The sequence below is a fragment of the Plutella xylostella genome, chromosome 28 (genome assembly GCF_932276165.1).
Source record: "Plutella xylostella chromosome 28, ilPluXylo3.1, whole genome shotgun sequence".
NCBI lineage: Eukaryota > Metazoa > Arthropoda > Insecta > Lepidoptera > Plutellidae > Plutella > Plutella xylostella.
The window spans coordinates 3,419,430-3,447,188 of record NC_064008.1 but is presented as its reverse complement, the minus strand read 5'-3'; the positions used below and the strand labels follow the sequence as shown (position 1 = coordinate 3,447,188).

Genomic DNA, 27,759 nt, shown 5'->3' with positions numbered 1-27,759 from the left:
ACTCCTTGGGTGAAAAATTTTTACTACTTTAATTTACTACTAGTTAAAAATAGGATCTTACTGGGTAGGGAATGGGAATAGCAACTAATAGGAATATTGTGCTACTCACATTAACAGATGATTCTGCATAGCGCCTGGGCTCATCGAGGTTCGGATGAAGACGCGGGTGGGTCCTCTGTCGGCGACACTTGTAGGTTCGTAGAGATAGTCAACGCGGCGGCGATGCTGCTATCAGTAGATCGAAGTTGGATTCACTGACTCGACTACCTCTCCGTCGACTGCGCCAATTACGATAACTGGACGCCGAAGAGGGTTTTTAAAAACTCAAATTGATTTTTGAGATATTTAATTAATTAATAAATGATTACATAGAAGTGATTAAAACTAATTATAACTATCTGATCTCGATGATCAGAGGATTGACCTTCGGCTACCGCGATTGGAGCACAAAGACGCCTTTTACACTAAAAACTGTCCCACGGAACTTTTGGAATTTACTTGTCAGCACTAAATGAATAATGAAGCAATCACAATACAGTTCCTTTGAATATGGGTATGACGAAATATGTGTAGAGAGGGCTTGCACTCGTAACATGCTACCAAAAAATATACTTACAAACATACATACATACATACATACAATCGAAAAATATTACCTACCTACTTCAGCAGTCGGGTAAAAACAAGTGAGACAGGGGGAAATTATAACTTTTGTTCTACGAGTTTTTAATATTAACAAAAACAAAACCTTTTTCATAGAAACTTTGTTGACACGTGACTTTTTACCATGGAAAACGAATATTTTTTTTCGCGAATTTGCAAAACTCGAAGAACAAAAGTTGTTCAGAATGACCCCTTGAGTCATCCCTTTTCGGCTTAGTATACCCTTAGTATAACTTATTATCTACACTTTAATACCTGTAGTTACCTTTCTACAAGTAAATACCACATTTGTTTAGAAAGCTAATCGGGTTCCGAGTATGGGGAAAAGTGGCACCCCTACTCTTTCCTGGTACTTACCAGTGTAATTAAAAATTATACTTACCCTCAAATCACTACTTAAAAATAATTGTCAATAAAAATGGCGAGTAAAAGTTTATCGACCCACTGTGCAAACTTACATGTGTGCGTGTCACTGCGTGTGCTGTGTGAAGAGCATTGAAAACCCAAATTTGGCGGGGCACTTCACCCTGTACCGGCTCTTAAATGTATTGTTGCCTTGCTTTGACAGTATACGGACAGAAAGAGACCGACATAGATTTAATGTCGACATTAGCTTAAAGTCCCTTTCTGCAACTCGGCATGAGAGCAATATAATTATCCTGTTCCTGAAATTTAAAGTCATGGTTATTATTTGTATTAACGGTGTGAGAGTGTTGATCAGTAAGTGAAGCGTTGTTATCGAAATGTAATTGCCAGAAACGCAGTATTGAACTATAATAACACATTATTGTACACGTTTCCTCTTTAATTAGTCTAATTGACAAGAACAATAATGTTCTAATTAAATGACGCCATCGTTCCGTACAAAGTCGGTACTCACACACTCAGTATGTATATTTGTAGACGCCGACAGCGTAACAATGAAGATAACAACTTGGCTTATCAAAGATCGCAAATATTCACGATTCGGATTTGTGTGACAGTGTGGAAGCGTGCGTTGGACTAACACACCGCTAAGTATTTTGTGCCGTGAAATTACGGAAATGCGAGGGGTTTTCTCATTATTGATCGCATCAAGTGCAGTGTGGCTGACGTCAAACTACTGCCGCCCCGATCCTCCGGTGCCAACAAACAACAAGCTCATCCTCTCCTGGGCGCCGCGTTTTGGTGACTACAGCTTTAGCTTCGGCCACGGTACACCGGAAGACTTCAAAAAAGCTGGCTGCAAGTACACCAACTGTGAAATTATCAAACGCCGATGGTTGTATCCGTTGCAGCGAATCGATGCTTTCTTGTTTCACGGATTTGAAGACTACGAAATACTGTTTGGGACGCCGCGCGTGAGATTCGATCATCAAATCTATATATTTTATTGTGTTGAATCTGTGAGACGAAGCTACATCGCTGAACGAAGAAGGGATTTCTTTAACATGACCTTTACGTACAGGCTAGACTCTGATATAGCGTGGCCTTATTTTGGAGTTTTTGATGCAGAAACTGAAGAACTTGTTGCACCTTCGTTCAACCCGCAGTGGATTTCAACAATGGTACTGAAAGGGTCGAAAATGCAACAAGATATTGACGCGCTTATTGCGAGTAAAACACACACAGCTGCCTGGTTAGTATCGAACTGTCACAGTGTTAGTGGAAGAGAAGAATATGTGAAGAAATTGCAAGAGCTTGGCATCGACGTTCATATCTACGGTGCTTGTGGCACTTACAAGTGTCCGTTCAGTGAAAATTGCAAGAAAATAATCAGCAAATATTATTTCTATATCGCTTTTGAAAATTCCTTGTGCGAGGACTATGTCACAGAGAAGACAATCACAGCGTTCGAAAGTGGTTCAGTGCCGGCCGTGTTAAGTGGTGCTAATTTGACAAGGTTCCTACCACCAAATTCGTATTTAGACGCCCAAGAGTTAGGACCTGTTGAACTAGCTAAAGAAATGAAGCGTCTTATGGCTGATAAAAAGTCATATGCTGAAAAACTTTATTGGCGGCAAAGATATAAGGTGGCGAAATATACATATCTGACAGAGAAAACCGGACATCACCCGTTTTGTAGTGTGTGTGAAGCTGTTAATACTGGAAAAGTTATAACCAAACGAAACAAGGAAGTTTTAGATTGGTGGCACTCTTCACAAACTGGTGATGGAGGCTCGTGTTTGATGTGAGCAATTGAAGTGCTCCTTTCGGATAATGCATTATAGGGTTCAATCGACTGGAAATGACTTCCTCTATCACCTCCTGAAAGGATCCGGTCTATTTATCAATAACCCTGTATAACGGTATAACTAAACAAGGTGTAGATAATGATATGAAATAGAGTGACATCGTGAAGAGGAAAAGATAATCAAGTTAGTTTGTTGTTCTATTCATCAAGTGCATTAAATTAATTATACCTATGATATTTATGTTGGATTCGAGAAGAGCCTTGTAAAACTAATCGAGATCTCAAAATTGTATCGTCTTGGTATTACAGTGATAATATTGTTTTCTTACATGTTGATTTTAATTATTCTGAGTCATTAAATATTTTTAAATTTTGTTTAGTTATCATTTTTATTAGAACCCGACATAGATACTTACTCGAAAACATACTAATTTATGAGACTGTAACGTTTCGCCCCTACTGCCGGCTACATATCTAATGGATTTACTAAGAAGATATTTGAAAACACCCAACAAAACTAATCAGAGTGAAATAAGAGTGAAACAAATACTGCTTTGAATTGGCCATGAAACATCCAGTGGTTCCTACGTTGTGTTGTAACCCAATAAACGAAAGATAGTGAATTAAATAAAACTATGACCTAGAACTGATTACGTACTTCCTACCTGCCTATAATTTTTGACCTATATACTACAACCTTGATGTATAACTTTTATTTGTATGATAACTACATATTTACAGGTAAGTACATAAGGATAATAATATAGAAACTTAATAATGTTTTTTGGTGTTGGTTAATAAGGGAAGCCCCTCCATACGCTTTGTAGGCCTTGATCACTACACCCGATTGAATCAATATATAAGACTCTAAAATAGATAAATAATAGCAAATATTTAATCGGAGCCCTCGTGAGACACAACCATAGACTTGGACATCTCTCCGACCATCTTATTAATCACTTCCCTTGCTCCTAACTTTATATACCTATTTACATGGCTTGTTTTCATGTAAATAATTCAACATGAATACATGTTATCAAAGCTAAGGGGACAATCATATTTATAATCATAAAGTAACTGAAACTAGAATAGTTCAATAATTTATAGTATAGTAACTTCATTAAATCATGAATTTCATAATAGATAAGTATTTGAAAATATAATAATATGACTCTAATTTTGTAGCCAAGTGGGAAGTGATTTATTATTTTAAAAGATTAAATAAATAATATGAAATAGTGAATATTCTTTGATCTTATTGGAATATAGGATAATTGTTATGAAATAGTGAATATTATATAATCTTATACAAATATATTATAAATAGTTGTAATAAATATATCCTAGCTAACTTTATTCCTACTATATCCTTGCTATCCTTTTTTACAAGGAAACGAATACTTCTGTTGGTTAGAATTTACATAACTTTCTGAAAATATGGAAATTTGACAGGAATCTGATCTACCTTCAAGCTATTTGTATTTATTGAGCAATATAGGACCAGAAATGATTTAATTTAAGTATCTAGATCCCTTATTTGTGATATCTTGACACTTTTAGAATAAATTTCTCTGTTAATCAATTCTTTCCCTGCGCTGTTACTGTTTTTAAACTCAAAGTCAAATAATCTTCTCTGCCATATAGATACTACAATAAATCATCTTTGAAAAGTTTATTTAAGTATGTACCTATCTACTTTATTCTTTGAATAATTACTATAGCATAGATTCTATAGAAGTATTTATTTACCTAATGAAAAATCAATAATTTGAACAAAGAACCATAGAACAAATTTGAAAGTAGGTGTATATTTTTTTATTTGATAAGAATTTATTATTTCTGAAGTGAGATCTATTCTCAGGTTTTAGTTATTTGATGATCATCATCATCATCATCATCATCATCAGCCCGCATCTGCCCTCCGCTGGGTATAAGCCTCAGATATTATATAGTTTATTATTTATGATAAAGTAACTACTTTCCCCATCCTAACCATGAAGTTACCTGCCTATTTGTATATATCCAGAAGTCCCTATTCTAAACTAAAATAGGTTGAACCAAAGCTAGGGAATGTGTAATGTGTAGGTTTTTCTCTAGCTAGCTAAATACTGAATGAGACATACAGAAACCCCATGGATGTTGCATACGCCCTAAGAGAAGTATACTCAGGCATATACGCAGCCACAGCGCGTATCCAATCCCTGCAGCTGAAAAGGTTTACAGACGCAGCAATTCCAAAATCCCAAACCAACACTCTATTCCTGACGCATACACAGGAAGAAAAAGAGACCCTGACCAGCCAAGGGTTTGGAGAAGGAACGGGATCACGCGTCTTAACCATACACGAAGCACAGGGATTGACGTACGAATCCGTCATTATCATAAAAACAAAAGATAAAATAAAGTTGCACGATAGCATACCTCACGCAGTAGTGGCGCTGTCGAGGCACACCTCCGCCTGCACCTACTATGCGGATGACACCGAGGACGCTATCGGCAACCTCGCTAAAACGGCAATAACAGCACCAAAGAAACGGATCCTCGAGTACAACCTAAAGATGGCAATAAAAAATCGGGACAAAGAGGTCGTTGCCCAGCAATCAAGGCTTTTGGCAACGCAAAATGGAGCGGAATAGGAGAATTTTGATTTTAATTTTATATTGACGGCCAAACCGTATTGCATGTATTTTATAGTTTTGTTATGTATAGTATATAGCATGTATTGTATAGTTTTGATATGTAGGTATTGTATAGTATATCATGAATTAATATTATCTGTATAAGAACTAACCAATAAAATTAAGATAGTTTTAAGAACACTGTCACACATTAACACCAGGCAAAACAACAGCGATGACAAAAGGAGTGTGTGGCCACTGACAGGCGTCTGTTAAGTTCTCTGAAGACAGCTGACACTGGCCCTACCCTTCAAATGTTTGTTGCCATTATAATTGTAAGTGGGACTGTGTGAAACAAAGAAAAAAAAAAAAAAAAAAAAAACAAGAAATGCACAACTGGGGGTTTTTAGTCGTTTAAAGGCCGACACTACCTGGGTCCCCTTCCCAGGTGTCTGTGTAGATTTTCCTCCAGGAGTGCAAAAAAAAAAAAATTATCCTAACTTATATTATAAATGCGAAAGTAACTGTGTCTGTCTGTCTGTCTGTCTGTTACTCTTTCACGCCAAAACTACTTAACGGATTTGGATGAAATTTGGTATACATACGGTCTAGACCCTGGGAAAGAACATAGGCTACTCTTTATCCCAGAATTCCCACGGGAAAACTTTTTAAGGCGAAGCGAAGCGCGCGGGAACAGCTAGTTAATAATATATAGGTATATATATATAAAAGATAAAATATGTATATTATAAGCTTCCACATTGAGTAGTGAGTAGTTAAAAGATGAAGATAAAAACAACCAAACTCTCACAATATATTGATCTCTCAAAAAGGCACGGACTTAAAGTCTGTGGAGTGATAATAAAATCTTTAAAAAAAAAAAAAAAAAAAAAAAACTGAATGAGCGAGGTAGAAGACCTTTAGTGTAAGTACCTATCTAATCCTTAAACCAGTGTGATGGAAAATGCAGCCGTGGATTAGCGGTATGTGTTGCGAATTTAATGTACTACTTAGGTATATAAATAACCGCGAATATCTGAACCGTTACCAACCGCTACTTGTACAAACATAGTAATCACGGAGACGAACCGAAAATGGGACACATCATAAACAAATCAGTTACTTATCATTCATATACGAGAGACAAGAAAGTAAGTAGAAAGGTCACTTAGCTTCGCACTCGGTGTTCCGCCTCGGCTCCACGTGCCTGGTCCCTCCATCTGACCGCCTGCTCCCCACGGCTGCTCACACAAAAGTCCCGAGCGCTCACGCGCTGCTCAATTACGTGGATATCATCGTCTACCCTCAACTCGCCGATATCAATATTAAGGCTCACCTACACTCAGAATAATTATCTTGATTATTCTGTGAATCGCAATCGGTACAACAAAGCTTGGCACGAAGTTAGCCGACACCCTGAATGATTTCATAGACTACTTTTTCAAAATACCCACGGGAATACCCCTCCAAAGCGCAACAAATACCACGGATCATCCAGTCGTAGTTTAAATTCATTATTTGCGAAATAGTTAATATTTCGGCATTGATGGAACATTACAAGACCAACTCTATAATCAACGTGTCTGCTGCCGTGTATACATAATATATATAATATATAAGTATCATCCCCATTTCAAACACTGAAATCCTGAGAGTCCAGAGAGAGACCGAAGGCGACTTGCACAAACGTATTAAATCTAGATTAGGGTCAGTTTTACCAAACGCTAAACGTATTTAAAATTGTATTTAAATCAAATTTTAAATACTTAGGGCGTCTTGCATAACAAAGTTAAATAAAATTAAATAGTTTGTCTCTTGCTCTGACAGTATAATGGCAGAGCAAGAGACAAACTATTTAATTTTATTTAACTTTGTTGTGCAAATAGCCCTTACATTTTATACTAACTGACAGACGTTTGACAGGCTACTAAATACGTTTAGTGTTTGGTGAAATTCCACCAGTGTTAAATCTCGACTTAAGCCATAAATTTATATGGATTTACGTTTCTTAAATCGAGATTTGACACTAATCTACATTTAATATGTTTGTGCAAGTGGCCCTGAGACTCATTGGCCTAACCTAACATTTTTCTAAAAGTTGATGATAAATCAAAGATGCCCCAAAAATAAGGGTGACTTGCTCAAACATGTTAGTGTTAAATCTCGATTTAAGCCAACATAAGTTACGATTATTTCTGGTAGTTCTGCGTACTGCACGTGTACGGTATGGGACGGTTTGACCAAACGACTCAAATAAATAGCGATGGTTTGATTGCTTGACCAGCGTTTTTGTCTATGGTATGGTCCCCAAATTTAATGGTAAAAGCAAAACAATTATAACTATTTTAACCTTTTTTTATACCTATTATATTAAAAGACCTATTCAACGATACCCTGCTTACACCATCAAAATAACCGGAAAAAATATGAGCCCAAATTTACTTGTATGGGAGAGGGAGTAAACCAATTTTTTTTTGGGGTACTTCCCATATCTATGCTATCAGCTTGATATCTTTACCCGTTTCTGAGAAAAAGGGCGGTGACAGACAGTCAGTCAGACAGACGGACAACAAAGAGATCTTATAACGGTTGCTCTTTTCCTTTTGAGGTACGAAACCCTAAAAATTAGAAAAAATATTATTCTGCTACCAAAAAATATACTTACAAACATACATACATACATACAATCGAAAAATATTACCCACCTACTTCGGCAGTCGGGTAAAAACAAGTGAGACAGGGGGACATTCTAACTTTTGTTCTACGAGTTTTTAAAATTAACAAAAACAAAACCTTTTTCATAGAAACTTTGTTGACACGTGACTTTTTACCATGGAAAATGTGACGCACCCCTTCGATACAGCACGTCACATTAAAATCGTTTGTAGAAATCGTTTGCGAAAATCGTTTGTGAAAATCGTTTGTGAAGCTGATCGAAGAGCAAGCAGGGATTCTTCTTTCTTGTAGGGCAGGGCAGGTGCTTGAAATGAGAAGGCTTTTTTCTTCTATTGTTAGGAGGCTTCTTTGCTTCTTGGAGGCTGCGAGCGGAATGATCGAGGCGGCCCGGACCGCCTATATTTAAATGCGCTCTCCGCCGCGCGGGCGGTGGGAGGCGGGGCAAGTAATGCGTCGACCAATCAGAGCGCTTTGCACCATAAGCGCCCTCATTGGTACTATCTACTATCTATTATCGCGCCTAACAAGCCTCACAGTTTATTTATTAATAAACAACTTATACTAGGTATATTTACAAACTATTAAAACTATTACCAGATATTATACCTACTTCAAACAATAACTATGTTAAATCTCTACCTACCTATAAACATAACCAAATAAACTTTATTAAACAAACAAACAAATAATTATAAACAATTAAATCATCAACTAAACTAAACAGTCTTGAACATCTCTCCCGCCGCAGCTCTTGTAGCTGGAATCTTGCGTGTTCAAGTGTTGACTGGCAGGATGACCAATTTCTTCGTAGGCCGCCGGAGTACCCCTCTGTTGGTGCGCACGTCGACTGCTCGCACCTCGCCGTCTGGACCGGGGTAGGTAGACACGACGACCCCGCGTGGCCAGCAGTTCCTTGGTAGAGTCCCGTCCGCGATGAGCACGAGGTCGTCCTTCTTGATGGCCCCGTTGGTGGCTCGGGGCTCCCGCCGGTGTTGCAGCTCCGGTAGGTATTCTCGTACCCAGCGCGCCCAGAACATGTCTGCCAGGCGTTGACTCTTCCTCCAGTCCTTGCGGCCGGCCTCGTCGTCCTCGGTGAAGGCTCCCGGCAGCGGCACTCGTGACGGCGCGCCCAGCAGGAAGTGGTTCGGCGTGAGGGCTTCCTCGTCGTCTGCAGAGGTCGACACGTGGGTGAGTGGCCGACTGTTGATGGTGTGCTCCGCCTCGACCAGTAGTGTAGCGAGGACCTCTTCTTTCGGCGCGCGCTCGTGCAGTGTGACTTGCAGCGCGTTCTTGACGCTCCGCACCAGCCGTTCCCACGCGCCGCCCATGAATGGCGCGCTCGGAGGGATGTACCGCCACTGGATGAAGCGCACCGACGCCTCCTCCTCCATGGCCGCCAGCGCTGCTTTCTTCAACTCGACGTCGGCGCCCCGCAGGTTGGTCCCGTTGTCGGAGTGAAGCTCGGAGGGACAGTTGCGCCGCGCGATGAACCGTCGCAGCGCCATGATAGCCGAGTCCGTGCTCAGGCTGCCGGCGACCTCGAGGTGTACTGCTCGAGTGGTGAGGCACGTGAACAGCACGCCGTACCTCTTCTGCTTCGTACGACCCACAGTGACCATGAGAGGGCCAAAGTAGTCGAGTCCGGTGTAGGTGAACGGCCTCTGATGATGCGCGAGCCGTGTATGTGGATGGTTGCCCGTCGACGGCTGCGCAGGTGTGGCCTTCCGTATGCGGCAGGCCAGGCATTGCTTCACTTCGCTGCGCACGGCGTGTCGTAGTCTCAGCACCCAGTAGTGTTGCCGGACTTCATTCGCAGTTGTCTCGAACCCGCCGTGGTGAAGCTGTTTGTGTACCCAAGCGATGTACAGTCGGGTCCACCGATGATTGCCGTCGAGTACTGCCGGTTCACGTTGCGATGGGGTGATGTCGGCGGCAGTCGCTATTCTTGAACGTAGTCTGATGATCTTCTCTTCGTCGAGTATGACTGATAAGTTGTGCAGTCGACTCGTAGTAGGTATAGCGACGCTTTTCTGTAGCGCAGCTATTTCTTCAGCGAAGTTTTCTTGTTGTTGCGATCGTAGCCACAGTTGACGCGCGCGGTGCATGTGCCGAGCGCTGAGAAGTAGGTACTTCCGCACAGCTGTCTTCACGGCGGGCGTAGCGGCCCGCGTAGCTGTTCTCGGCGTAGTACTCGTCCACGCAGGGTCGGCCTCTTCATTCTTCTTAGTGCGTTTATGCAGCACTGTTTGTTTCTTCGCACGTAGTAGCTCGATGAATTGTAGTACCCGTGCCGTCGCTCGAATAACTCGCATGAAGTTACTGAAGCGAGTTATGTCTGGCAGGGCCTCAGACAAGCGTGTGGCGGCGACAGTGACGAGTGTTCGCTCTTCCCCCGTGTCTTCTTCGACGATCTTCTCTTCTCGCGGCCAGTGCTCCTCCGGTAAGTATAGGAAGGCGGGGCCGCGGTACCACCGGTGACTTGAGTTGAAGTCCGGGGGCGTGTCGCGCGTTGCGTCGTCGGCTGTGTTCTCCTTTGTAGGTACCCAGCGCCACTCCTTTGTTTTCGTAGTGTCGCTTATCTCGGCTACGCGGTGTGCTACGAACGGCTTGTAGGTACGTGGGCCATTTCGTAGCCATGTGAGTACTGTTCTTGAGTCCGACCAGTACACTCGACGACTCGGCTTCAAGTCGTGTTCTTCGATGGCGGCTTGTGCGAGGCGGCATCCCAGCACGGCCGCTTGCAGTTCGAGTCGCGGGATGGAGACCACCTTGTTGAGCTGTGCGACTCTTGCCTTTCCGCTGACGAGTGACAGGTGTGTGTTTCCCTCTTGATCGACGACCCTCCAGTAGACGACAGCAGCATATGCAGACGAACTTGCGTCGACGAAGATGTGGAGCTCGCGAGTGGCCGCGCCGCTGTATGAGGCGTAGCAGCGCGGCACGGCGAGGCGCGGCAGCTGTTGCGCGTGCTCGATCCAGCTCCTCCATGCTCGAGCTTCGTTGTCTTCGAGTTGCGCGTCCCAGTCGATGCCGGAGCGCCAGACGTCCTGCAGGATGCGCTTCGCTTGCACGGTGACCGGCGTGGCGAGTCCGAGCGGGTCGTAGATCGACATGACTGTCCGCAGCGCTTCTCTCTTCGTAGGTGTGCGCTCGCCGCTCAGTATTGCCTCGGGGATGCGATGTTTGTTCAAGTTGAAGGAGAGTGTGTCGTCCTCCGGGTGCCACACCATGCCCAGCAGCTTCCCCGGGTCCAGTTGCAGCAGTCTAGGGTCTTCAGCTTCAGATGACGACAGCTGAGCGAGCACGATGCGGCTGTTCGACGTCCACTTCTGCAGGTCGTAGTTCGCGAAGTGATGTATCTTGTTGACTTCAGTGGAGATGCGCACCGCCTCTTCTTCTGTTTCGTAGCTCGCCAGGTAGTCGTCCACGTAGTGATTTCTCACCACGGCCTCGGCTGCCTCCGGGTAGATGTCCTTGTAGCGCTCGGCGTTGCTATTTTTCACGTAAATAGCCGTACACGGTGATGAAGTCGCACCGAATATAACGCTCTTCATGCGATACTCGGTAGGCGGGCCGGCGCGTCGATCTCCCCTCCATAGGAAGCGCTGCATGTCGCGATCTTCTTCTCGGATGTGAACGCGCATGAACATATCTTTTATGTCCGCGCTCACCGCCACTGCATGTTGCCGGAACCGCATGAGGACCCTCGGGAGTGACTGCAGGAGGTCTGGGCCGGGCAGCAGCATGTCGTTGAGACTTGTCCCTCTCGTTCGAGCGGCGGCGTCGTGGACGATCCTCAGTTTCTCCGGCTTCTGAGGGTTGATGACAGCGAAGTGAGGCAGGTACCAGATCTTCTCGTTCTTCTCACGCGGCGCCTCCTCAGCGTATCCGCTGTCGAGCAGCACCTGCATCTGTGCGTTGTACCGCGTCTTCATAGCTTCGTTCTTGTCCAGCTTCCTCTCGAGCAACTCGAGTCGCTTCATTGTACTCGAGTAGTTGTCTGGTGGCCGAGGGTCGTCTTCCTTCCACAGGAGGCATGTTTCGTAGCCTCCCGCCGGTAGTGCGCGCGTGTTTTCTTCTAGCTGCGTAAGCGCGCGTCGCTCGGCCTCTGTGTATGATTTCTTCTTGTCGACGCACAGCGACTCGAGTGCGAAGTGGTCCCGCATCATTTTTTCCATTGTCTCTTCTTGAAGCGGCTGCACCGTGAGGTGGTGCACGCGCTGCACTGCCGGCTGTCGGTACTGCACGCCGTGTAGCACCCACCCGAGCGTCGTGAGTGACGCCACAGGTTGTCCGCGCGCGCCCGACTTGAAAGCGTGCGTGAGCAGCAACTCCCAGTTATCTTGCCCGAGCAGGATGGTGGCAGCGCCTCGCTCGTAGAGGATGTCTTCTTTGATGTCCTGCAGGTGTGGGCAGCTCTTGATGATCCCCGCAGGCACCGTCTGAGGCGAGACACCGATGTCCGGCACTGTGCGCGCGCAGATGTCGACTTCGCTCGTGTTGCGCCCGCAGATCTTCAAGTTGACTCGGCGCGACTCACTGGCGTCGATCTTCATGCCCGACACCCCTTCTATGTAAAAGGGTGACGGCGGTCCCGTTGCTCCGATCTGCTGCGCGACTGCTGACTCGATGAGTGTGCACGTCGACCCGTCGTCTAGTAGCGCGTAGGTGTCGAGCGACCCCTTTGGTCCGGTGACTCGTACTTGTAGTATCTTCAGGAGCCCCGTTGCACTTCTTTCTTCTCGCGCTGTTGTTACTGCTTCAGATTCTTGCGATTGGACGACTTGCGTACTGGCGGTCGATGCGTAGGTACCGCCATGCAGCAGCGGATGGTGCATGTAGGTACACCCGTCCTTGTCGCACTGCTTCGGCTTGCAGGAGTGTCGGTACTTGCGGATCTTCATGCAGCGGAAACATAGTTTGTATTTCTTCGCTATGTCCCACCTCGCAGGTACTTCGGCTCGCTTCAGTGTCGGACAGGCGGCAGCTTCATGCTTCTCGCCGCAGATGGGGCACGCAGGCTTCGCAGCTGTAGTTGTGTCGACGTGGTATGTGCGCGCAGTCTTCTTTGGCGCGGGCTCCCGCCGGTCACTCGCTGCGATGTCCATGGGCGCGAAGCGGCTGCACCGTGCCGCGGCCCGCTTGGCGAACTGCGTCAGCTTGACTAGGTCGGGGATGTCTTCAGGCTGCTCGGTGATGTAGGTGTAGCACTCGTTGCGCAGTGTGGCCGGCAGCTTTTCCACGACGTTGTTGACGATCTCCGCATTGTGTAGGTACTGCTCCTTCTTCAATGCCACCACTGTGGCCGTCGCGTTGGTCATCGTCGCGGCGAAGTCGCAGATGGCCTTCGGAGTGTCGACGATCTTCGGTAGTCTGCGCAGCTTCTCCATCTCGTGAATGATGAGTGCGTCCGGCCTCCCGAATTGCGCAGACAGCAGCTCCATCACTTCTCTTGTAGAGGGCGTCCCGATGAACAGGCAGTGGACGGCCTCCTTCGCTGCTCCTTTGATGGCTCTGCGCAGTCGAGACAGGTTCTCTTGCTCCGTGAGGGACTGCGCAGATTCTTCATAGGCCGTCTTGAATGGCAGCCAATCACTCGATGCCCCGCTGAACGTTGGTAGCTCGTTGACATGGCGCGGCGCGGCGACGGCAGCGCACGTGCAGCGAGGGCGATGGCTTCGGCTAGCTCCTTGTAGTCGAAGGCGCTCGGTCGTGGGTCGTAGCGATGCTGCACCGGACGCGGCGGCTCGTACACGTGCGGCTCTGACGTGTACGGGTTCGGTGGCAGCTGTACTCTCGGCTCGTCGGCACCCATGGGACACGGCTCACGACGTGCAGACGGCGGCGCGGCGTTCTCCAGTGCGGCTCCCGGTGGACTGGCTTCGATGCGCGGCTCTGGCATCGATGTCCGGCGTGGGAGGCCCGCTGTCGCTCCGGCGTCTTCTCTCGGCACGGCGTGATGTGGTTGCATGGTCAGCGCGAGAGTACTTTGTTGTACCCACTCGGACATGCGGACACCCCTTATGGTGGAGGTGTCGTCTTCATCTTCTTCATCGTCCGTTTCTTCTTCCAGCATGGCCACCCGTACGGCGGCTAACTCCATTTGTTTCTTCAGAAGCTCTTCCTTGGCCTTCAGCAACTCCCGGCGGCGACCCTTTGAAGACGCATTTGAACATGCGCGACGTGGCGTGTGCGGCTTGACGGGCTTCGGCGTCGCAGGGGTAGGCGCGGGGGGCGCGGGGGCAGGGACACGGGCTGTAGCGGAGGCGGGCGCCGTGACTTCTGAGGCGGCCGCAGTGCTTGATGCTTCGTTCGATGTGTCCGTGGATGCTCCCGTCGACGTGTAGGTATCCCCGCTGCTCGTGGTTGCCGTCGTCGCGGTGGCCTCAGTACCGGTGCTGTCCGTGGCACCGGCTACCGAGGCTGACTTGGAGGCGCTTCTTGTGTTCACCATGCTTGATCTTCAATCCGGCGCTCGAATGGACCAGAAAATGTGCTTGGTCCACAATACGGCTCGAATGGACCAGAAAATGTGACGCACCCCTTCGATACAGCACGTCACATTAAAATCGTTTGTAGAAATCGTTTGCGAAAATCGTTTGTGAAAATCGTTTGTGAAGCTGATCGAAGAGCAAGCAGGGATTCTTCTTTCTTGTAGGGCAGGGCAGGTGCTTGAAATGAGAAGGCTTTTTTCTTCTATTGTTAGGAGGCTTCTTTGCTTCTTGGAGGCTGCGAGCGGAATGATCGAGGCGGCCCGGACCGCCTATATTTAAATGCGCTCTCCGCCGCGCGGGCGGTGGGAGGCGGGGCAAGTAATGCGTCGACCAATCAGAGCGCTTTGCACCATAAGCGCCCTCATTGGTACTATCTACTATCTATTATCGCGCCTAACAAGCCTCACAGTTTATTTATTAATAAACAACTTATACTAGGTATATTTACAAACTATTAAAACTATTACCAGATATTATACCTACTTCAAACAATAACTATGTTAAATCTCTACCTACCTATAAACATAACCAAATAAACTTTATTAAACAAACAAACAAATAATTATAAACAATTAAATCATCAACTAAACTAAACAGTCTTGAACAGAAAACGAATATTTTTTTTCGCGAATTTGCAAAACTCGTAGAACAAAAGTTGTTCAGAATGACCCCTTGAGTCATCCCTTTTCGGCTTAGTATACCCTTAGTATAACTTATTATTTACACTTTAATACCTGTAGTTACCTTTCTACAAGTAAATACCACATTTGTTTAGAAAGCTAATCGGGTGCCGAGTATGGAGAAAAGTGGCACCCCTACTCTTTCCTGGTACTTACCAGTGTAATTAAAAATTATACTTACCCTCAAATCACTACTTAAAAATAATTGTCAATAAAAATGGCGAGTAAAAGTTTATCGACCCACTGTGCAAACTTACATGTGTGCGTGTCACTGCGTGTGCTGTGTGAAGAGCATTGAAAACCCAAATTTGGCGGGGCACTTCACCCTGTACCGGCCCTTAAATGTATTGTTGCCTTGCTTTGACAGTATACGGACAGAAAGAGACAGACATAGATTTAATGTCGACATTAGCTTAAAGTCTCTTTCTGCAACTCGGCATGAGAGCAATATATCCTGTTCCTGAAATTTAAAGTCATGGTTATTATTTGTATTAACGGTGTGAGAGTGTTGATCAGTAAGTGAAGCGTTGTTATCGAAATGTAATTGCCAGAAACGCAGTATTGAACTATAATAACACGAGTGCACACTTTCTCTAATTAGTCTAATTGACAAGAAAAATAATGTTCCAATTAAATGACGCCATCGTTCCGTACGAAGTCGGTACTCACACACTCAGTATGTATATTTGTAGACGCCGACAGCGTAACAATGAAGATAACAACTTGGCTTATCAAAGATCGCAAATATTCACGATTCGGATTTATGTGACAGTGTGGAAGCGTGCGTTGGACTAACACACCGCTAAGTATTTTGTGCTGTGAAATTACGGAAATGCGAGGGGTTTTCTCATTATTGATCGCATCAAGTGCAGTGTGGCTGACGTCAAACTACTGCCGCCCCGATCCTCCGGTGCCAACAAACAACAAGCTCATCCTCTCCTGGGCGCCGCGTTTTGGCGACTACAGCTTTAGCTTCGGCCACGGTACACCGGAAGACTTCAAAAAAGCTGGCTGCAAGTACACCAACTGTGAAATTATCAAACGCCGATGGTTGTATCCGTTGCAGCGAATCGATGCTTTCTTGTTTCACGGATTTGAAGACTACGAAATACTGTTTGGGACGCCGCGCGTGAGATTCGATCATCAAATCTATATATTTTATTGTGTTGAATCTGTGAGACGAAGCTACATCGCTGAACGAAGAAGGGATTTCTTTAACATGACCATTACGTACAGGCTAGACTCTGATATAGCGTGGCCTTATTTTGGAGTTTATGATGCAGAAACTGAAGAACTTGTTGCACCTTCGTTCAACCCGCAGTGGATTTCAACAATGGTACTGAAAGGGTCGAAAGTGCAACAAGATATTGACGCGCTTATTGCGAGTAAAACACACACAGCTGCCTGGTTAGTATCGAACTGTCACAGTGTTAGTGGAAGAGAAGAATATGTGAAGAAATTGCAAGAGCTTGGCATCGACGTTCATATCTACGGTGCTTGTGGCACTTACAAGTGTCCGTTCAGTGAGAATTGCAAGAAAATAATCAGCAAATATTATTTCTATATCGCTTTTGAAAATTCCTTGTGCGAGGACTATGTCACAGAGAAGACGATCACAGCGTTAGAAAGTGGTTCAGTGCCGGCTGTGTTAAGTGGTGCTAATTTGACAAGGTTCCTACCACCAAATTCGTATTTAGACGCCCGAGAGTTAGGACCTGTTGAACTAGCTAAAGAAATGAAGCGTCTTATGGCTGATAAAAAGTCATATGCTGAAAAACTTTATTGGCGGCAAAGATATAAGGTGGCGGAATATACATATCTGACAGAGAAAACCGGACATCACCCGTTTTGTAGTGTGTGTGAAGCTGTTAATACTGGGAAAGTTATAACCAAACGAAACAAGGAAGTTTTAGATTGGTGGCACTCTTCACAAACTGGCGATGGAGGCTCGTGTTTGATGTGAGCAATTGAAGTGCTCCTATCAGTATGATCATAATTATGAGTCAAGAGCCTCAACAAGGCCATTGGAATCGCTTACAGCCATGAATCATCAAGATACGCGTACGTGTTAGAAATGCAACATGACTGAAATGCATTTGTGTATATACCTACATCTGATATATTGATAATGAGAACGATAACAGTATACAGGGTTATTGGTAAGAAGACCGGATTCTTTCGGGAGGTGATAGAGGAAGTCATTTCCAGTCGATTGAACCATATAATGCATTATCCGAAACTTAACCATTTAATAAAATTCAAAAAAACTTAAATATTAAATTTCTTAGAAATGGTTAAGTTTCGGATAATGCATTATAGGGTTCAATCGACTGAAAATGACTTCCTCTATCACCTCCTGAAAGGATCCGGTCTATTTATCAATAACCCTGTATAACGGTATAACAAAACAAGGTGTAGATAATGATATGAAATAGAGTGACATCGTGAAGAGGAAAAGATAATCAAGTTAGTTTGTTGTTCTATTCGTCAAGTGCATTAAATTAAATATATGATATTTATGTTGGATTCGAGAAGAGCCTTGTAAAACTAATCGAGATCTCAAAATTGTATCGTCTTGGTATTCAAATTCAATTCAAATTCAAAAAAGTTTATTTGCGATAAATACGAACATGTATACATTAAACGTGATTGGTGCCTCCTTTTAAGCAGAGCCTGTGACAGGAAGCACCGCTCTTCCTTAGCTTACAGTTAGTGCAAATAAGCAATTAAACAGCATTTAGGTACTTAACTATGTAGCTTACCAAATGTAAAAGAGAAAAAACATGAGACAACTATATTTAAAATTAAATCTAATCTAATTAAATTTAGACAGTTTAGGTAATGTAGGTAAGTATATAGGTAACAGTTTAATATTTTAAGCCAAAATACCTAGATACTGGAGAAAAATACTGGAGAAAGAAACTATAATAATAGATATAAGTGAAACAGAAATATGTATATATGGTTACTTATGAATTAAAAAAATATTTATGTTTATTACAGTGATAATATTGTTTTCTTACATGTTTTTTATTTTTTTTATAACATCCTTCTTTTATTTAGTTACATGTTGATTTTAATTATTCTGAATCATTAAATATTTTTAAATTTTCTTTAGTTATCATTTTTATTAGAACCCGACATAGATACTTACTCGAAAACATACTAATTTATGAGACCAACTATATAATCAACGTATCTGCTGCCGTGTATACATAATATATATAATATATAAGTATCATCCCCATTTCAAGTACTGAAATCCTGAGAGTCCAGAGAGAGACCGAAGGCGACTTGCACAAACGTATTAAATCTAGATTAGGGTCAGTTTTACCAAACGCTAAACGTATTTAAAATTGTATTTAAATCAAATTTTAAATACTAAGGGCGTCTTGCACAACAAAGTTAAATAAAATTAAATCTATGACCTCTTGCTCTGACATTATACTGTCAGAGCAAGAGACAAAATATTTAATTTTATTTAACTTTGTTGTGCAAATAGCCCTTACATTTTATACTAACTGACAGACGTTTGACAGGCTACTAAATACGTTTAGCGTTTGGTGAAATTCCACCAGTGTTAAATCTCGACTTAAGCAATAAATTTATATGGATTGACGTTTCTTAAATCGAGATTTGACACTAATCTAGATTTAATATGTTTGTAGGCCTAACCTAACATTTTTCTAAAAGTAGATGATAAATCAAAGATGCCCCAAAAATAAGGGTGACTTGCTCAAACATATTAGTGCTAAATCTCAATTTAAGCCAACATAAGTTACGATTATTTCTGGTAGTTCTGCGTACTGCACGTGTACGGTATGGTACGGTTTGACCAAACGACTCAAACAAATAGCGATGGTTTGATTGCTTGACCACCGTTGTCCAGATTTTTCAGTAAGTAGGTATTTCACATTTCATAAAGCCAGACTGTTATTACTCTGATGTAAGAACCTTATGAATCTCAGAAGAACAACCGTGTAATACTCCATGCCCGCTCGAAGAATATCTGAGAACCATTGACGTTTTATTTGCCACTTTCATGTTTTTATCTATTTTGGAGCTATTTTGTATACTTACCTATGGTTTTTATGTTAATTACATTTCCCATCTTTATTATTAAATTAATTAGACTCTAATGAATGAAAAATATGCAGAGTATCAACTTTAATGAGCAAGAACCGAGTGAACCAGTGATCTATATAAACCCTGACCAACATTCAGAATCTGAACTGACTACCGTTATTAATAAAACCACAAAAGATGACCAGAACAATGAAGAAAAGCTGCAAGAGGTTGTTATATCATCAGAAAAGAATGAAAAGGTTGGACCAACTCAGAGTAAAATGCAAGAAAAAGATGAATTCCAAAGTCATAAAGCACAAAAAGGCATCTTTGCAGTAAGATATAATGTGTACTTCCATCCATATCCCGGTGGTAAGTACAAATATTAGTCATTCTCACGGTAATATACAAAAAATCTACAGGGAGTTGCAAAAAGGGTATACTAAGCCGAAAGGGGGTGACTCAGGGGGCTATTCTGAACAACTTTTGTTCTACGAGTTTTGGAAATTCACGAAAATAAAAATTCCTTTTCCATAGAAACTTTGTTGGTCACGTGCCTTTTTACTATGGTTAACGAATATTTTTTTCGCGAATTTCCAAAACTCGTAGAGCAAAAGTTTGATGAAGTTGACCCCTGAGTCAGCCCCTGTCGGCTTAGTACCCTTACCTTTTACCATACCCTTTTTGCAACACTCTGTATACTTTTTTAAATCACAATTAAATAGTATACGTAAAATATAACAAAATTTTCATAATATGTATGCATACACTTAGGGCTAATTATAAAAGTATAATCAAACTTTTTTTCGTTTTTTTCAGGACCGAGTGATTATGGTAAATTGAATCAAATTACATAATTGTATATTTCGGAGTATACCTACTGGTTTTTAATAGTCTCAGTTCCTAAATATCACTTCGTTACTAAATATTACTATAGGTACTTTGTAAAAAATTATCTACTTTTGGTTCACTTATGACTGGTCATAGTATGGTGGGATATAGTAATATTATTAGTTCAATGGGCTCCTGCTATATTTAAAAAAGTATAGATTCAGTTTACGACAAATAGGTCGCTAACACTGGGTCGCAGAAAGGATCTTTAAGTTAATGTCGGCATTAAATGTATTGTTGCCTTGCTTTGACAGTATACGGACAGAAAGAGACAGACATAGATTTAATGTCGACATTAGCTTAAAGTCCCTTTCTGCAACTCGGCATAAGACTATTTGGTTGACGAAAGATGTACCAAAACGTTTTGTTGGCTAAAAGAAACATTTCGAATACAGTTTACTGTACTTTTATACTCTTGGTTTGTTACAAAGCCAACACTAAAGTAATATACATCATCATCAGCAAATAATCATCCACTGCTGGACATAGGTCTCTCCCAAGGAGCGCCACAACACTCGGTCCTCGACCTTCCTCATCCAGTCACTACCGGCTACCCGCCTAAGGTCGTCGGTCCAGCGGGCAGGAGGGCGTCCCACGCTGCGTTTGCCTGATCGTGGTCTCCACTGAAGAACTCGTCTACCCCAATGGTTATCGGTTCTTCGGCAGATATGACCACCCCACTGTCACTTCAGCTTGCACATTTTGACCGCTTTGTCGGTAACCTTATAAATAATATACAACTAATATACAAATATATGAAACTCTGCGTAGGTGGGGAACCCCTAAACTATACCCCGGAGGACAGAAATGGTTTTGTTCTGAAGGTGATGTTGGTTGTGTTCGTAATGCTGTTGATCACTGGAATGATATGCGTTGGTATTTACATATCGTAAGTTACCTTTTTTTTACCTTCGACGAAAAATAGGGGTGTTGTAAGTTTAACGTGTACCTATGTGAGTTTTTTATGTGACTGTGGTGGTCAAGCTCCCAAACGGCTCATTCGATTTTGGATTTGTATTTTTTTTAATGAAAATCAGCTTCGCCGTTCTAAAGTTATGCGACTTTTAGGCCCTGTTTCACAATGTCTGGTTAGTGGCTACCTGTGAGATAAAATACATGCTGTCACTGTCTAAAAAATAATAACAGAGAGTGACAGCATGTATTTTATCTTACAGGTAGCCACTAACCAGACATTGTGAAACAGGGCCTTAGTGATAAATGTCGGGGTTTTTAACCTGTGTTGGTTATTTACTAGCTGTTCCCCGTACTCCGCTTGTCCTCTCAAAGTTTTCGCGTGAGAATTCATAACATTATTCCCATAGATATTAGTCCGTTGTACGTACATTTCAATTAAAAATTAAAATAATATTCACACAAATATATTTTTTTAAACTGATGGTGAATAAAATTATGAGTTATGAGACCCTTGTTTAGCCTGCATTTAGGAAACACTTTGTTTATACACAATAATACTATTTGATTACCTTATCTCGAATAACGTCCAAAATACAAAATCTCCAAGTAGTAATAATGACCAATACTAATTTTGTCCAATTCATTTTTTGTCCAACTCTAATTTTCAGCCCAGCACGAGATTATATGAGGCGAAGTATTCTAGGCATAATTTGTTTGATCGCCGGAACGTAAGTTTAGCTTTTATTTACATCATGAAGGACAATTCTAAAGATATATCTCCGTTTGTATAGAAAACACGCACAGTGGTCCAACAAACCGAAAATGCATCTACTTTCTTTCAAGCGTTTTATAAAATTCACTGTGAGACCCTCCTAGTCTGACTTCGTAAGCTAGAGTGGACTCCTAGATTTTTCAGCGCTGTCATAGAAATAGCTTTCAGTCAATAGACGGCCATTAATCGACTCAAAACTTTTCAACTTTAGATACGTATCATGATCTTTAGACACACTGCTAAACATAGACTCCCTATACAGGGTGTTGCAAAAAGGGTATACTAAGCCGAAACCTACATGTGCATTGTGCAGCATGGTATATCCAAGCCCGAAACTGAAATCAGAATTTCAAAATTCGCGAAAAAATAATTAATTTTCCATAGAATCTTTGTTGGTCACGTGACTTTTTACTATGGAGAATGACTTTTTTTTTCGCGAGTATACCCTTTTTGAAACACCCTGTATAGGTACTTGAATAGAACGCTACGCTTACCGGCATGTGGGGAGACCACGTGCCGGTAAGCACAGCGTTCTATTGCTATATTGCTTTAGGTAGGTACTTAATTTATGTTGTATTTTATTCACAGAGTATTGTACCTGATCGTTTTTTACGCATTTGCTTGTTCGGAATGCTCACGGTATCCTCCCATGAACTATGTCATGATAGTCTTGATTGTAAGTTGTTTTAAATTATTCTTTACTGTACATTAAAAAAAAAAACATTTACAAAGGCGAACTTAATGCTACTAGGCATTCTCTACCAGTTAACCTTTATTTAATGCTGTTGGTTCTCCGTGAACAATATAAATAAATAAATAAATTATTTATTTATTTATTTATATTTAAATATATATATATAAATAAATAATTAATATATATAAATATATATTTAAATAAATTATTTATTTATATTGTTCACGGAGAACCAACAGCATTTGCGTCAACTTATATGGTAACAAAATTATAAAACCTTTGGTGATGTCGAGAAAATAAATATAAAAATCAAGACACAGAGATATACACTTGTCCAAAATTAATAATGCACTTATGCAGTTCTTCACACCCGAATCATTAAATCGTAAGACCCTTAAAAAAACACTTGCATTTTTCACCTTGTTCGAAAGAAATAGGAGTCAATATCATGTGTCACATAATCGAAAACAACCGATCTGTCAAAAATTTCTATGCGCATTATCAATTTTGGAGCACTGTACTGTAGTATTGTGACATTAGTTTCACCTCTTGCAGTACACACAGGTCCCACTCTTGGTCCAATATATTACTTAGGTAGAAGAGCCGTGGTAGCCCAGTCGGTCACCCCGCTTGTCACGCCCGATATCCTGAGTTCGAATCCCGGCGCTGACATGACTGAATGACTGTACTAATGAGTTTTTTGTAATTTAACCTCCTGAGACCCAGAGTCCAAAAAACTTTAAGATTTCGGCGGCTACAATCTGCTGCTTTGTCTGAGCCCTGTGGTGGGTCTCCTAATTATGTCGTATGAGGTCTCGGGGTCTCTATAGGTTAATTACAATGTATACTTTCGCTCTTACGGTGAAAGAAAAAATCGAGAGGAAACCTGCATCATCTACTAGATTATAGACTACTCCTTCGGGGATTACATAATAGTCGTGAGCACAATAATATGTATGTTACTTAGTTATTAATAACTTACAATATCCTTTCACCAATTTCATATCAGTTCTTTTTCCAGGTGGTGGCATTGACCATGGTGTCTGCGCCAATAGTATGCATGTACAGCCTGCCCGCCATCATGTATGCGTTCATAGCGACCGCGTGTGTTGTGTTAGTGTGTGTGGGCCTCGCTTGCACTAATGTGAGTAGCAGTAGTTTTAGTTTATCTTATTAAATACAGGGTGTTAAAAAGGGTATACTAAGCCGAAACCTACATGTGCAGCATGGTATATCTAGACCCGAAAATGAAATCAAAAGTTTTGCAACGTCTCACTCACATTGCGCAACCTCAAGAGTGAACGCGCCCTTCTGTTGATTCTGTTATTGTACTAACTTGTTTGATTTGTTTACAGGTAGACTTCACAAAGTGTATTATAGTCGTGGTGGTGGCTTCCATCGCTCTGTGCATGGCCGGTTTTGCTTTGATGATCGCCAGATTCGTATTAAAACAACGATTGACCGTTCTAAATATGATTTTGCTGGCTTGTCAAGTGCTTGTTTCGTCTCTTGTAAGTTTTTTAAAATAGTATCTCTATGATAATTATTAGCATCAGAGCCAATTTCTTTATAGTTGGTTAAAGCATAACCAGGTATAAGTGGTTGACTTTTGACACATCAAGTATTTTGTATGGAGATGACGTATAATTGACTAACCATCCCTGGTCGGTTGGATAACCGACTATGGAGAAATTGGGGCTTAAGGTGGCTTATTGCCACTTAATGCTAATATACATGTATGTATAATTTATATAAGACGCTCGGCAAACCGTCCATAGCAATGTATAGAAAATACAAGTGACGAGACACGTCGTCTGATTTAAGGTAAGTGTGCACCTATCGGTTTCGTTCGTATCGCACCAAAAGGATTGTCATAAATGTATGGAGAAACGGCGTCGGCAATGCCGATGTAGTGAACGCACTTTTGTGAATTTCTATACAAACAATACTGAATGTTATCCGTCCGTTGCGTACGATGCCTAAAGGTAGACGCTTACCTTAAGACCCAAATTCTAAAATACGTTCAGAAGGGCTAGCACGGGGCGCAATTAAGACGCGACAAAAGTTTTTCATCGCGCTCACTCACATCGCGCAGCCTGAAGAGCGAGCGCGACGGATAACTTTTGTCACGTCTTAATTACGCCCCGTGCTAGCCGTTCTGTCTGACGTTCAGATTTAGCTATAACGACTACTTTAGACAAGTTTAGTGGTAAAAAATAACGTTTTTTTTTGTTTTCAGGCATTAATAATAGAACTACAGATGATACTTGGTGGGAAAAGCGTCGAACTTACGACCGACGAGTGGGCATATGCAGCGTACATGCTATACACGAGCGTAGTCAACATTTTCCTAAAATTACTTATGCTCATTGGTGGGTTGACGGGTGATTCAGGATAAAAGGTACGGAGGATCTGTGCCGCGATTGGGGAAGGGGAAATGTTTTACAGTTACAGCTATTCAGAAGGTACTAATTTTAAAATTAACACTGTCAGAACTTAAAATTGTTTGGTGAAAATCGACTGGCGGCGTAGTTTTGTCATTTTGCATATTACAAATTTGACTTGTTAGCGTGCGAATAATTAAATTTTTTGTCTTCTCAATCGGCTTTACTATTTGGAAATGATTTAAAAAAAAAAAAAAAAAAATAGAAATTAATAATAATAATAAGATGGGGTACCTATTTGTTCCAGCTACTGGTATTCATGAATTTTTGAATATATTTATTTTATTTTTAAAATTTATTGGTTTTTTTAACACACTGGTAAAGGATTTTTTTTCTATCAGGCTTCTTCAGTTACATCGCGTCATACATAAGATAGTAATGAGTATAGATAGGTAGGTAGGTACATACTTAATTTACTTAGATTATTATGTAGGCATAATATTATGAGTCAATACAATACAATACAATACAATATAACTTTATTGAACAAAACACACAACATACATTAAATAACAAAAGGAGTAAGCAAAGTGTGTGTGCATGTGCATGATTCAAAGTTAGGAGTACAGTGTAATTTGAAATACTGTTTCAAATTTTCAATGAAGATGTATATTTATAATAAATACATTTAATATTTTATACGCATGATTTTCCATCCAAAGATTGCTTGGTAGAGATTGCTATATGTAAACAATAAAAAATACGAAAGGGCGGTTTTAACCCTCTTGTGTATTTTTTTTTTTGGTGCAAGTAAAGAGCAACCGTATTAACAAGTAGCAAAATGCGTAGGTAATAACCTACTCCCATTTATGTTTCAACAACTGGAATTTAAAAATTTAAATCATAAATTCATCCGGATATCCGGCAACCTTTGTCCGGACGCGCGTGGAATGACGGACGGACGTGACTTCCGGACTTCGCCGGATAAAAGTCATTTGAAAGTATCCGCCGACTGAAAACGGTTTCATCAACTGAGGTTAGCTCTGCTATAAGATTGCATTTTTTTAAAGCATCGTAGGTAGTGTAATATTAAGAAGAATTGGTTGAAATTGGAATTGCAGAATACCGCGCTCAATACTATAAATAAATATGTGGGGACATCTTACACACGGCCATGTCGGCCATCCGACCCCAAGCTAGGCAAAGCCTGTGTTATGGGTATCGGACAACTGATATATGTAGGTACACAAATACATAGACAGATACATATTATATATCAACACCCAAGACCCGAATACAAATATCTGTCTTTAAACAAATATCTGCCCCAGTCGGGAATCGAACCCGGGGCCTTCGGCATAGCATTCAGGGCCACTAACCACTACGCCATTCGACCGTCTACTAACTAACACTGCTTGTTATTTAATTGGTTCCATCATCATCTCAACCGGCAACCCATCAGGTCCCCACTGCTGGGGCACGGGCCTCCTTCCAATTAAGAAGGGTCTTAGGCCTAGTCCACCACGCTGACCTAGTGCGGGTTGGTGGACCCCAACACAAGCAAGCTTATGCTGAGAGAGTTGCCAGGTAAGTGGGCAACCCGACTGTCAGATGTTTTCAAGCTGCCGAAGGCCTCTGAGAAGGCCAAAATACTGCTGCCAAAACAGTAGCCGGCACCCATAATTGGTTTTATTTAGTGATAATTCAGTTAAGTGCAGTGAGGCCAGATTACCAAGAAATTGGCACGGTTTGGCAGGAATTGAATCAAATCTGATATAACTAAGTTGAGGTTCTTTCCTATAAGGTACTCGCGTTACTACTGTAATACATAGGTAATTGAATTTTTCACTACCAATAGCAATGTAATAAAATACTACTTTATGGATTTGACAGAACACAAAATAACTCCTGCTCCTCCTGCAGATTGACTGGTAGAGAATGCTCTTAGCATTAAGTCCACCTGATTGTACATCTGGTTTTGTAAATTGTGCAATAAAAGTATGAATAAAAAAATAAATAACAGTGTTATGCGACGAAAATTACTCCATAGTTATCTCCTAATCGCTAAAACGATGTCTTCCAAGCACCTTTGGGTCTAGGAAATGTGTTTTTGTGCCAATAACGCGAGTTCATGTGCTGATAAAGTTTGTCTAAGGCGGGAGTTTCATCACGCGCTGTGCTACGTGCGCGCAAACTTCGCCGCGACTCCCGTGCAATGGGTGAATTCACTTCTGTGAGAAGACGACTGAATGGTGTAGTGGTTAGTGACCCTGACTGCTGTGCAGAAGGTCCCGGGTTTGATCCCCGATCGGGGCAGATATTTGTTTAAAGACATGTATTTACTGGTGTTTGGATACATAGATAGATATTACATACATTATAATAATCTGTGCAGGTATATAGAGGTATATCAGCAGCTGTTCGATAACCATATTATTATTACAGGCTCTGTCTATATATCTTCGGGTCGGATGACCGTGTGTAAGAATATGTCTTCACATAATATTATTGTAATAACATTATTTATTTCTTTATCAATCTGTTTATGTACGAAAAGGAGTATTTTATCTTTAATCTTATCTTTATGAGTAATGTAATCAATCACTATCGATTACTGCAGCATAAATATCTACGTCAGTTTATTTAATAATGTTATCCATGAGGATTACAGTGGTTACCGAGCGCTGATGGAAAATAACTCATAGCTTCCGTTTTAATGCGTTTTTTTCCAAAA

General features: G+C 41.9%; 4 protein-coding genes across 4 annotated transcripts; 3 read left to right on the top strand and 1 right to left on the bottom strand.

The window, feature by feature from the left end:
• The first annotated feature begins 1,668 nt into the window (after positions 1-1,668).
• On the top strand, positions 1,669-3,210 carry LOC119692952 (alpha-(1,3)-fucosyltransferase C). The gene has a single exon (XM_048631282.1). The coding sequence runs from the start codon at positions 1,707-1,709 to the stop codon at positions 2,835-2,837; it is 1,131 nt and encodes a 376-aa protein (XP_048487239.1). The 5' UTR covers positions 1,669-1,706; the 3' UTR covers positions 2,838-3,210.
• Positions 3,211-8,903: 5,693 nt separating this feature from the next.
• LOC119692600 lies at positions 8,904-14,584 on the bottom strand. The gene is made up of 2 exons (XM_048631173.1): positions 13,793-14,584; positions 8,904-13,682 (listed from the first exon to the last, which is right to left on the bottom strand). Exons 1-2 carry the CDS (start codon positions 14,582-14,584, stop codon positions 8,904-8,906), a joined length of 5,571 nt encoding a protein of 1,856 aa, XP_048487130.1.
• Positions 14,585-16,000: 1,416 nt separating this feature from the next.
• Positions 16,001-17,547, top strand: LOC125490879 (alpha-(1,3)-fucosyltransferase C-like). The gene has a single exon (XM_048631281.1). The coding sequence runs from the start codon at positions 16,137-16,139 to the stop codon at positions 17,265-17,267; it is 1,131 nt and encodes a 376-aa protein (XP_048487238.1). The 5' UTR covers positions 16,001-16,136; the 3' UTR covers positions 17,268-17,547.
• Positions 17,548-19,066: 1,519 nt separating this feature from the next.
• Positions 19,067-25,244, top strand: LOC105394243. The gene is made up of 8 exons (XM_038111305.2): positions 19,067-19,741; positions 20,189-20,203; positions 21,032-21,149; positions 21,844-21,903; positions 22,536-22,623; positions 23,663-23,785; positions 23,997-24,152; positions 24,881-25,244. The coding sequence occupies exons 1-8, from the start codon at positions 19,447-19,449 to the stop codon at positions 25,037-25,039; spliced, it is 1,014 nt and encodes a 337-aa protein (XP_037967233.2). The 5' UTR covers positions 19,067-19,446; the 3' UTR covers positions 25,040-25,244.
• The last annotated feature ends 2,515 nt before the right edge of the window (positions 25,245-27,759 follow it).